Source organism: Trachemys scripta, chromosome 7, assembly GCF_013100865.1.
Source record: "Trachemys scripta elegans isolate TJP31775 chromosome 7, CAS_Tse_1.0, whole genome shotgun sequence".
NCBI classification, from domain to species: domain Eukaryota; kingdom Metazoa; phylum Chordata; order Testudines; family Emydidae; genus Trachemys; species Trachemys scripta.
In genome coordinates, this window is record NC_048304.1 from 27,364,403 (window position 1) to 27,374,893 (window position 10,491).

At 38.6% G+C, this 10,491-nt stretch overlaps 1 protein-coding gene across 8 annotated transcripts in view; it reads right to left on the reverse strand.

The window, feature by feature from the left end:
• CACNA2D3 (calcium voltage-gated channel auxiliary subunit alpha2delta 3) overlaps window positions 1–10,264 on the reverse strand; it is a 713,664-nt gene extending 703,400 nt beyond the window's left edge. For 4 of the 8 annotated variants that reach the window (XM_034776516.1, XM_034776515.1, XM_034776517.1 and 1 more), the window contains exons 1-2: window positions 9,391–10,257; window positions 8,670–8,751 (exon numbers count right to left, since the gene is read on the reverse strand). In XM_034776516.1, coding sequence (XP_034632407.1) covers window positions 8,670–8,751; window positions 9,391–9,503 — 195 coding nt within the window. In that variant the 5' untranslated portion in view covers window positions 9,504–10,257. Of the gene's footprint in view, window positions 1–8,669; window positions 8,752–9,390 lie in introns of all 8 variants that reach the window. The other 4 variants (XR_004646516.1, XM_034776520.1, XM_034776518.1 and 1 more) reach the window with 3 other exon arrangements.
• Between the last annotated feature and the right edge of the window lie 227 nt (window positions 10,265–10,491).

Consider the following 10,491-nt stretch of genomic DNA (forward strand, 5'->3'; position numbering starts at 1 on the left):
ACGGATCCGAGAGTTAAACCCTCGAGCTTTTTTTGTCCCATGTAGTTCTCATTCATTGAGCTTGGTGGTCAGTGATGCAGTATCAGCTTCTAGTGAGGCTGCTGAATTTTTTAAATGTAATTCAAAGCATCTATATATTTTTCTCTGCATCAACTCATCGATGGCAAATTTTGAAGCAACATCTGCGAACATCTTCTCTGACACTGAAACCACTGAGTGCCACACGATGGGGCAGTTGAATGGAGGCGATAAAGCCCATCAAACACCAAATTGGGATGATAGATGATGCCATAGTTGCCATTATGGAGGATAATGCTATGACAGGAACTGTTCGTGGGAGAACAATGGCAGAAGGAAATGGAATCACCAGAAACATACATAACTTCAAATTTCTGTGTGGCTTAGTGTTGTGGCATGACATACTGTTTGAAATATATATTGTAAGCAAGAGACTCCAAGGTGTTGACCTTGATATATCTGGATCAATGGAACAACTGAACAAAGCAAAGTCATACCTACAGTCATACCGGTCAGATGACGGATTTCAAAACGTTCTGAAGAGTGCACAGAAGTTGGCAGAGGAGCTTCACACTGAAGCTATTTTCCCACCCTTCAAGAATACAAGAGTCACCGAAGAAGAAGACATTTTGATTATGAGGCATGGGATAATCCCATAAGAGACCCCAAACAACAATTCAATGTTGAATTCTTTAACCAGGTGCTAGATTGTGCAATACAGTCAGTTGAAAAACGTTTCATGCAGCTCAAGAAACTCAGCAGTATATTTGGGATGTTGAATGATATTCCAAAACTCCTCACTATACCTGAAGAAGACCTACACCAGCAATGCAGGGCACTAGAGACAGTGTTGACACATGATGACATGCACAATATTGATGCGAGTGATTTAGGTGATGAACTGAAAGCCCTTTCAAGATACATTTCAGCAGGATCAACGCTAAAGGCTGTTCTGGAATATATGTGCACAAATAAGATGACCACCCTCTTTCCAAATGCTTTTGTTGCTCTGCGCATACTTCTAACACTTTCTGTAACAGTTGCCAGTGGAGAACGCAGCTTCTCCAAGCTGAAGTTAATAAAAACACATCTACGCTCCACAATGACACAGGAGAGGCTGGTCGGCCTTGCAACCATCTCAATAAAGCATGAGCTGGCCCAGACTGTGGACCTTCAGAAAGCTGTTCAAATCTGCCAAGAAGGCACGGAAAGCACCACTTTGATTATTCAGACAGATAAAAATGCTAGTGTTTACTATGCAGACAAAAAAAGTTACATTTGCTGTTCAGGCGTTCGAAAGTTAAGTGATACTTAAAATTTTTGAACAAAGCATTTTAAGGTGTTAGTTCTCCTTTATCGGGGTAGGCAGAAGAGCAGTACCATGAGAGGAGTAGAACATGAAGAAGGCAGAATTGAGACCTTTCAAAGTTTTGGCCCAAGCGAGGGGGACATGGGGGCGTCATTTGAGCTCCCCACTTCAGGTGCCAAAGTGTTGTGAGCCGGCCCGGGGGGGGGGAGGGGGATACCTCACATGACACTGTTTGGTGAACTAGAACATATACACCAGACTCAGAAGCTTCCTGTAACCCCTCTGCACTCCCTTGCCAGAAGGCATTAAGAGGTTCTTGGGTCACAGTCATTTTCAGTCATGTGACCTTACTGTAAGCACATCTGTGCTCCTGCATTCCCAAATAGCAACAGTATGATTAAAAAGGGGAAGGGGAAATCTCTTATGAACAAATTTATAGTCATTTCCTTTTGGCCAGCTAAGAGATTACATAATTTTCCTCTCAAATGTGGACCTTGCCATGATTACCAATTCCTTTGGTCACCTCAAGCCTAGACTTCTCTGGGGCTACCACTGAAGGCCAGGCAGCAGCAGCTACACCTAGTACAGCATGCAGTTGCCTGACTCTTAAGCAGGACAGATTTAGGAGATCATACCACACCTGTGTTCTATAGAGCCTGCACTGGCTGTCCATTCACTGAACTGGCTGCAAATTTGAGATGCTAGTTGCTACCAATACAGTCCTATGTCATCTAGATGTAGGCACCGGCTATCCTAAAAAGTATCTCTTTCCTCATGCAGTGTCATGACACTTGCACTCAGAAGCAATGCACTGAAGATGGGTCACTGAGATTTGCGGGCTGTCTGTTTGCAGAGGGGCTCGTCTGAGTCCATTCCTTCTGGAAATCGATCTGGGTCCCTGGTTCTCTTAGAACAAAGTAAGATGCATCTTTTTGCTCAGGCTTTCTACCAACTGCACACTTGGCATTTAGACTGAAATTCACTGTACTTGGTATTTTCAGAGTAGGTGGCTAGGTGCCAAAGTGGGTCACAGAAAATAGCCACTATATTTTGGAAAAATATTATATATAATCTAAACTACGTAAAGTGCTCACAGCTACTATGGTGATGGGACCTTGTAAGTGCATGTAGTAGCAATCATAACATTTTATGCAGGCCTTTTGGTGAATTTCTATAGCAACCTAGAGTATAGTTCTTCCTATCAGTACATAATGTCCGTGTTCTACAATATGTTAACCATTTATTATTTTAAAGTGTCATACCTTATAGAATGGTAATGACATTTGCAAGTGTAGAGTATTGATTAGCAGTTGCTTAAAAGTGAATCACTATTACAATGCGGCATCTGTTCATGGCTCTACCTGTCGTCATTGTCAAAGTAATTTGCATGGAGACTGGCTCTTTTAACCTTGAAATGTTAGCATTTTCCAATACAGGATGTGAAAACAAACAACCATAAATGCATTAAGTGAGGAAATTAGCATTCATTTCCTTTCAAGAGCTAATGTTTTCCAGTTGGATTGTCCACTTAAAAATTTCCATATTAAAAGACACCATTCAAAGTACAATGCATGTACTGTAAACTTACTGAAACAATCTCATATTTCCAGGGTATATCAACAGCAGAACACTTTCACCTTTAATAATAAAAGCAATGGGATCATTCTGTGCTTGCAAAACCTATACAAATGTAGACAGCACTGATGTGAATAAGCAGCGAACGCAGTATGGCTTGAAATGACATTTTCTTTTAGTTAAAAAAAAGATGTTAAAAATCACTATTGAGACTCAGGCAAAAATAGACTATATGGTAGATCATTAAACTATGGTTCACATTCCAGTGCTGTCGGTTAGGGAGGCTAGACACTCAGGGTGTAATTGTGGCTCTGCTGAAGATAATGAGAATTTTGCCATTTACTTCAATGGAACCAGGTTTTCACCCCCAAAAGGGAAGAGAGAATCCTCTGCCTGACTGAGGAGAAAACATTGAGCTATGGAAAGTGAGAGAGCGTATCCATATATTACAACTAGATCCATACCTGAGATTAAATAAGGACCTTTTCCGAAAATTTTTACGGTGTGCTACAGCTTCTTCAGTGCAATAGACTGCAAATTGGTACCACATAAGCATCTCTGTGTTTTGTTTTTTTCTTGAGGAAGGGAAACAAAAAGCATCCTTCCAAGGGAATTCACTTTTATGTCTCTATGTAATATCCAAACTCATTAAATGCTTGGTAATCAGTTTGGTGTGGAGAGTAGCTTTCTGGGGTCTGTGGCTCAAATAAATGCACAGATTAAAAGGAGATGGAATATCAAGTGATGCATACAAAAAAAAAAGCAATTTCTTAAAATGACTCAAGTAAAAATCTAGGATTAAACTGTTTTTATATCCTTGCATGTATCTCTCTATCATTTTGTAATGATAATTTTTATTTAGTTATATGAGACACCCAGAAGTTTTGCTGAGCACAAACTTGAAGCTATATAATTATAATTTACTTAATGTGATGTTGGTACTATATGATTAATAACATTTACCTTTTTTTAAAATCACAAGCATCTTTACTCCTAACATTATTTTGATATTATTCACTTCTTACTAAGAAGACTCAATATTGCTTCTTTGCAAGATCAAAATGAATAATCAAAACTGGCATAAAATTTAAAGCTAATGTCCAACAAGACAATCATGTATGCCTTTGCTTTAATTTGCACTATCAACAATATTACTGACCCTTACCCCAATACAGACAATAGTATTTGTATTACCTTGAATTAAAAATAATAATAAAATCAAGGTTTTAAAAAAGTGAGCCGCACGAGGGGGGTAAGAAATGCAATTAATGTCAAGATAATTGAACTAAATTTCTCCGAATCAATATAAAGTGAACTTTGTCACCATTATGTGTTTTAAAACTAAAGATAGATGTACTGCATGAGTCAGATGCACCAGCTGAATACTAATTGATCTAAATCACCCTGTTATAATAAGGTTGTACTGACATTTCCATAGTTGTAAGAAGCTAAGAAGATACAGCACCAAAATCTATTCAGGAAAATAAAATGCAATTTTAAAACTTTAAAAACAGGAATGTTACGTTGACTGGAAAAATGCTTTGAGAAAATGCAATGATTTGGGAGGCTCCATTATATGGAAGTACTTGAAGTAAGCGGTTGACATAGTCATACAATACACACAGTTAGAATTGAAGATAATAGGCAGTTAAGTAACAGTGAAGGTTCAGTTTAACACCTTCCATAAGAAAAAGAAAGCTTTGGATAAACTTGTATTTAGCAAGAAACCTAAATAGCACGTGCTGATAAATAAATGGCTGTTTTTATATTGCCCCTATATCAACTGATTAAATGGAATATTGCCAATTCTGGCCTCAAGAAAGGAATGTCACTGCGCTGTGTATGAAAAAAATGACTCCCCAATAGAAACCTGAGAAAGCGTAAACCAGGCTAAAGAACCAGCCGCTCTACAGGAGCTTGAAGAGCTTTACTGCGTAAACCCCAATTATTTTTAACATTAAAGGAAGGTGCATCACCTGTGTTTCATTACCACCATTCTGCTGCAACAGTATTAAATTGGAAACCTTTATGACTTCGAACTTTAGAATGTGAACAGCAGTGTTTCCAAACAAAGCTCTTCCAGAATTCTTATTACAGCAGGTTAAATAAGCATCTCCACTGCATTTAAATCCTGATTTGAATCCTGCATGTAAAAATTCTGGCTATTCCAGCAGACTATGCTAGCATATCTGTTGCAGTTCTAATTAGCCATAATCACAATATTATAGAGATATGCTTTTAAAAGCATGTCAAAATGAAAAGTGAAGCTAAGGCTTTCTGAAAGTATAAGGGAAACAATAGCACATATCACACAGGCCAGTTAATTAAACTGAACCTAATCCTAGGACCCAGCAGTATCTGCTAACTAGTTGAAGAGTATGCGAATCTCTACAGCAGCATGCAGACACTTTATTTTATGATACCAAATCTAAATGATAAACTGTAAAACCTCCCTAAGTTAAAAACAGCTAAGCAACAATAGTGTTCTGTTTTCTCTGTTGGGTATGTTCTGAGTACCCAATATGTTCATTTCCTTTAAAGATAAATAATGCAGTATAAAAATCAATTATATTCATAAAAAGGTTAATTTGTTTAAAAACAGCTAGTCTTGAATTCTGCAAGTTAAACATATACGAACAGTCTGAATTTCATCTAGAGTAGAATCTGGAGGAAATCATCACCATCATCATCATATGCCCCATATTTTTACAAGGGCATAACAATATAGCCAGACTATAGAAGTAGCAATGTAACATAATGCTGAAATGCCCCCGTCTACAGATATTTCAACTTAGTTATATAGCTGTAAGCACAAATGTATATTTATTTACATAGAGATTGCTTCAGAATGATGAATAACCATCACTTCTATGCAAGTTGCTACCAAAAATTCAAAACAGTAATGCTTAAAGTAACAATACTTTAGAATAATTACTAACTATTAATTGTAATTTATACTAACTATTAATTGTGAAATTTGGCCTTAGAGATTAACCTATTTAACTTTCATATTAAAATTTAATTTAGCAAGTTGTCCTATGATCCTCAATATATAAAATAGTCAAGAAGCATTATGTCTAAATATAGTCTCAATTTCAAATGTATTCCTGTGAAATAACTTTGCTCATTCCACATTAAGACAAAATGAACTGAATAACCTTTCATATTAATTTTTCATTTAGAAAGACTTCAGAATACTTTGCAACTTAGAAATTTATACCAATCAGGTATAGTGCCTTTATAAATGCTTTATAACTCCATCTGCTAATATTTTATATTCCTAATCGTAACGTATTGTTTCATTCACAGATAATGTGATAAACAACAATTAAAGTAAACTCACAACATTATTTTAAAATGTACTAACTCTAGAAACCCAATTCTGTCAGAATAAATTCTAAATGGATCCTTAAATTGTTGGACACTGGAAAAAATGTTCATGTTTGGGATACAGATGTATTATCACTTTGTCAAATGTTGTGATTTATTCCACCACTGACTTATGTGCATTGAAAATTATTTGCATTTATACTTTTAAATCTTCAAGCTTGATGTGTGTTCATTTGCACAAATAAACTGAAGAAAGCTGAAGTATAAAACTTTACAGAAGAATATTTGTAAAAGCATTCTACCATCCAGGCTCATCCACTACCATCAATGCAGAGAAATGCAAAGTTTTAGCGAACAGGTCCCAAATAGAATTTAAAATAAAATTAAAAACGCAATTATGGCCATCAAGATGCTGGAGGGAAAGAAAATCCTACTGTCTGCAATACAGCCCTAAATACCTATCATATTATGAAATACCAGAATAAAGGCAAAGAGGCAAGAAATTAAAAACAAATATCAAGGAATAAACCCACAATGGTCAAGCTGTAAAAACAATAGAAACAGATTTGCTGGTGAATTAGAAAGGATGCTGATGCAAAAGGTAAAATGAGCATTGAGGTAGCTTCCAGTCACCTACAGCATAACAACCAACAGAAAGAAATCTTACTACTTTAGGGGGGGGGGGGAAACAAAGGAAAATACATTATTACAGAAGTGGGCATATCAGTATCTAAGTGAAGAAGAGAAGAATGATTAAGAATCTATACTGATTCTATGGTCTTAGCTTTGAGAATCAAAATGTGTTCTGAATTTTGCAATCAAACATTGGACAGTTTATCTTCAGTAGATAAACTTTTAAAATCATGTTGTGTATGCGCACAAAGGTTTACACTAGTGGACAAAGTTAAATAAGACCATATTAACTAAAATGACATATCTGGCAATGCTCGATTAAAAATTAACACATTCGAACAATATTAGATAATTTCCAAAATATAAAATATGTTTTGATTAGATACTGGTCAGCAGTTCAAAAAGGTAACGTTATTGTGTTTTCTGATTACAAAACTGTTTATGCAGGAAGCATGATGGCACAAACTATACAAAGAAGTGTTTAAAGTAAGTATAAAATATTAAGTAGGACTACAATGAATGCAGAGTGTCTCAAAGGTTAGATTAAAATAACTGTATACCGAAAATGCTACGTTCAGACAATGTAATGGCCTTGAGAAGCACTAAGACGCCAAATACTTTTGCTCTTAAGAGCTATATATTTTAACTTAATGAAACTCAATTTTTGCAATACTGGGAACCACAATACTGAAAGCATCAATTCCTTATACAGTAAGTACTCTTATATATCCTTAATAATCAGTAAGATATTGCTGCAATTTTAATTTTTAGCATAAACTTTTTGAATTGCCAATGTAATACATACTGTCTGTTGCATAACTTCCAAAGGATATAAATACTTTCAAAATATGTGCCATAAACAATTACCACACAGCATGCAAAACTTGTTACCTTGGACTAAAGTCCTGTTTGGAAAAAGTTTCCTGATAAACTGAATCATTGGCATTCATATACTGGAAATTATTGGATTCCAATATCATGCTTTGAGGATCATATATTAAATGCTGCACAACTGCAATACTGAAGTCTTTTAACCTCTCTCATAATTTTTAATTAATCAACCACTATAAAAACAAGTTATCTCAATATGGAACTTTTATCAGAAGATGCATCTATTTTAATTTAACTGTGCAACTTTATATTAAAGTCTTATAATCAATTCTGTGTTCTCATTACTCTTCAGAATTATGTAGACATAAACCAATTTCTCAAGTTTTTGCATTACTTCACTAGGTTATTACCCAGCTGTGCAGCTGAGCAAGAAGATAACCACATTCATTCCCCTTATCTGTAATGATGTAATACATCCCAGCACTGGGTAGAGATGATTGGGAAATAATGGGATTGCAAAAACAGCAGAGATGATAAACAATGGTAGTCTTCTTTCCCTAATACAGTGGACTGCATGCTTACAACACAAGATGCAAAGAATGATAAAATATGCACTAATTCTGCTCCTTGAATGAAGTTAACATTTTTCACAGAGAAGCAGCTGTTTCCATGCTGAAATAACATCATCACATAGTAACAAGAAGACAAAATAGCTATGTTCTAGGCTTCACTGTGCACTTCACAGGTAAGTAATTTTGCTTTGGAACTGAAATCCATTAAAAATCACCAGATAATCAGGAAGTCTCTAGCCAGTGCAGTGCAAGGAGACAACAGGGCCTAGGAACTGTATGCAAAGCAAAAAAAAGCCCTCTGACCAAAGGATGTGCTGCTCTCCCGCTTGTTTAGAAAACTAAATCTGACTCCATTTTCTGTGCTTAAAACCATTGCTTACTACAACTGGAGAGATCCTTACCTTCTGCAGAAGCTGGGAACCTGAGTATTTAGCTGCGATGGATTTGATCTCCCCACCAAAAGCTGAGGCCCAGAGCTTTACACTGTGGAGAGCAGGGGAAAAAAGACAGGAAGAAATGTAATACACATGTTACAGTAGGCAACACACACACACACACACACAGCTACAGCCTCAACTGCACTCTGAAGAACCTAAGCAATGTTGCCTTAAAAAGCACTGTTAGGAAATAACATCAGATCAAAAGAACAGAGGAGCTATTCACAAGTGCAAGCCCCAAGATACATGTAGTTCACATCATAGACCAAGGTAAGGCTTTGGATTTCAAGCTGCTTAAACTGCACTTAAAAATAAATAAACTAATTTGTAAAGAGACAGGTTTTTGCATAATCTCTAACATACTAACTGGCTGCAAGAAGGAAGATGAAATAGCGGGATAGCATTGGAAGCTGAGAAATCAGCATATTTAGAGTGAGTAAATGCATCACCTCCAACACAGAAAGGCTTTTAACTTTAGTTTCTCTACCAGTTTACCACCCACCCCTAAAATAAAATCCAAGCATCATTGGCACTGGACTTCAAAACAGAACCGGCAAGGGAATAAAATGCTCTGAACAGTCAAACATCTGCAACGAACAACAACAACAACAAAAACTTGGGCACCGGGGTTCCAAGTTTTCACCCCTGGAGCGTGGTCGGAGAGCAAAAACATGAAAACACTTACACCGACAAGGGGATCTGCTGCTCCGATCCGACCACATCCACTAGGGCTGTGTTAAAAGCTGTCCAGAAAATAAAGAAGACCCCCCAAAAAGCCCGGAGTAGGTTCAAAATCATGGTTTCTCTCCGAGGCAGAGAAGACTTGGGGAAATTCGAGCAGAGCTGATCTCAGCAGCAGAGCTGCTTGCTAAAGCCTCTCTCCCCCACCCCCCACCAAAGCAGCGCTGGGGAAGAAAAAAAAAATCACAGCTCCATCCTCATCCCTCCCAGGAATGGCCCTCTCTGGATAATGGAAGGAGAGGACCAGAGAAAAAAGCTCTAATGACTTGAAAAAACTATTGTGTCCTTGGTAACAGCGAAGCGGTTTCCAGCCCTGCTGCAGCCACTTTGCATGTAGTTCTTTACAACTCCGCAGTCAGCAGTGTGCTGGAGTTACTTCAGTGCCCTGCTGCTGCTCCAAAGTGCCCTTCGCGGCGAGCAAGCAGCCTCTATTGATTCCAAGCGGGGAGGCTGCCTCCTTGCAATTACTGCTCACTTTACGAATGGAAAGCTGCCTACAGGTCTCCTTTCCCTCGCCGGGAAGCTCCAGCCTTCATCCCAGATCAAGTGAGCCAATGCACTGGTTCAGTGGAGCAGCCTTTTAGTGGGATAGCGCAGAGAGCGCAAAGCAGGCACAAGAGAGGGGCCAAGGGCCAGGGTCTGGCAAAGTCTGGAGGAGCCCAGAGTGCGACTCAGCCCTTCCCGTGGGGAAGCTGAAGGGAGCAGTGCACATTGCCCTAGGGGCTGAGCTGGGAAGGGCTCAGCAGGGCTGGCAGGAGCGCGAGGGGGGCTGCGTACACCCCCCGGAGCCCTGGCCAAGTCAGACCGTGCACTGCTGCAGGACAAGCATCTGTCACCCAGCCCTACAGAGGAGACGGATGGCTGGAGCTCAGCCCCTCGCGCCGAAACCAGCTGAGCATCCCGGCCGCAGAGTCGCCGCGAGGGGGAAGAGGACGGGATGAAAAGACGACCGAGCGGATCCGTGGCGAAGGGGCATGTTGAGACGCAGGAGCAGCGGATTCCGGGCTGAGGTCAGGTTCGCACCCTGAACTGAGTCGTATGGTGC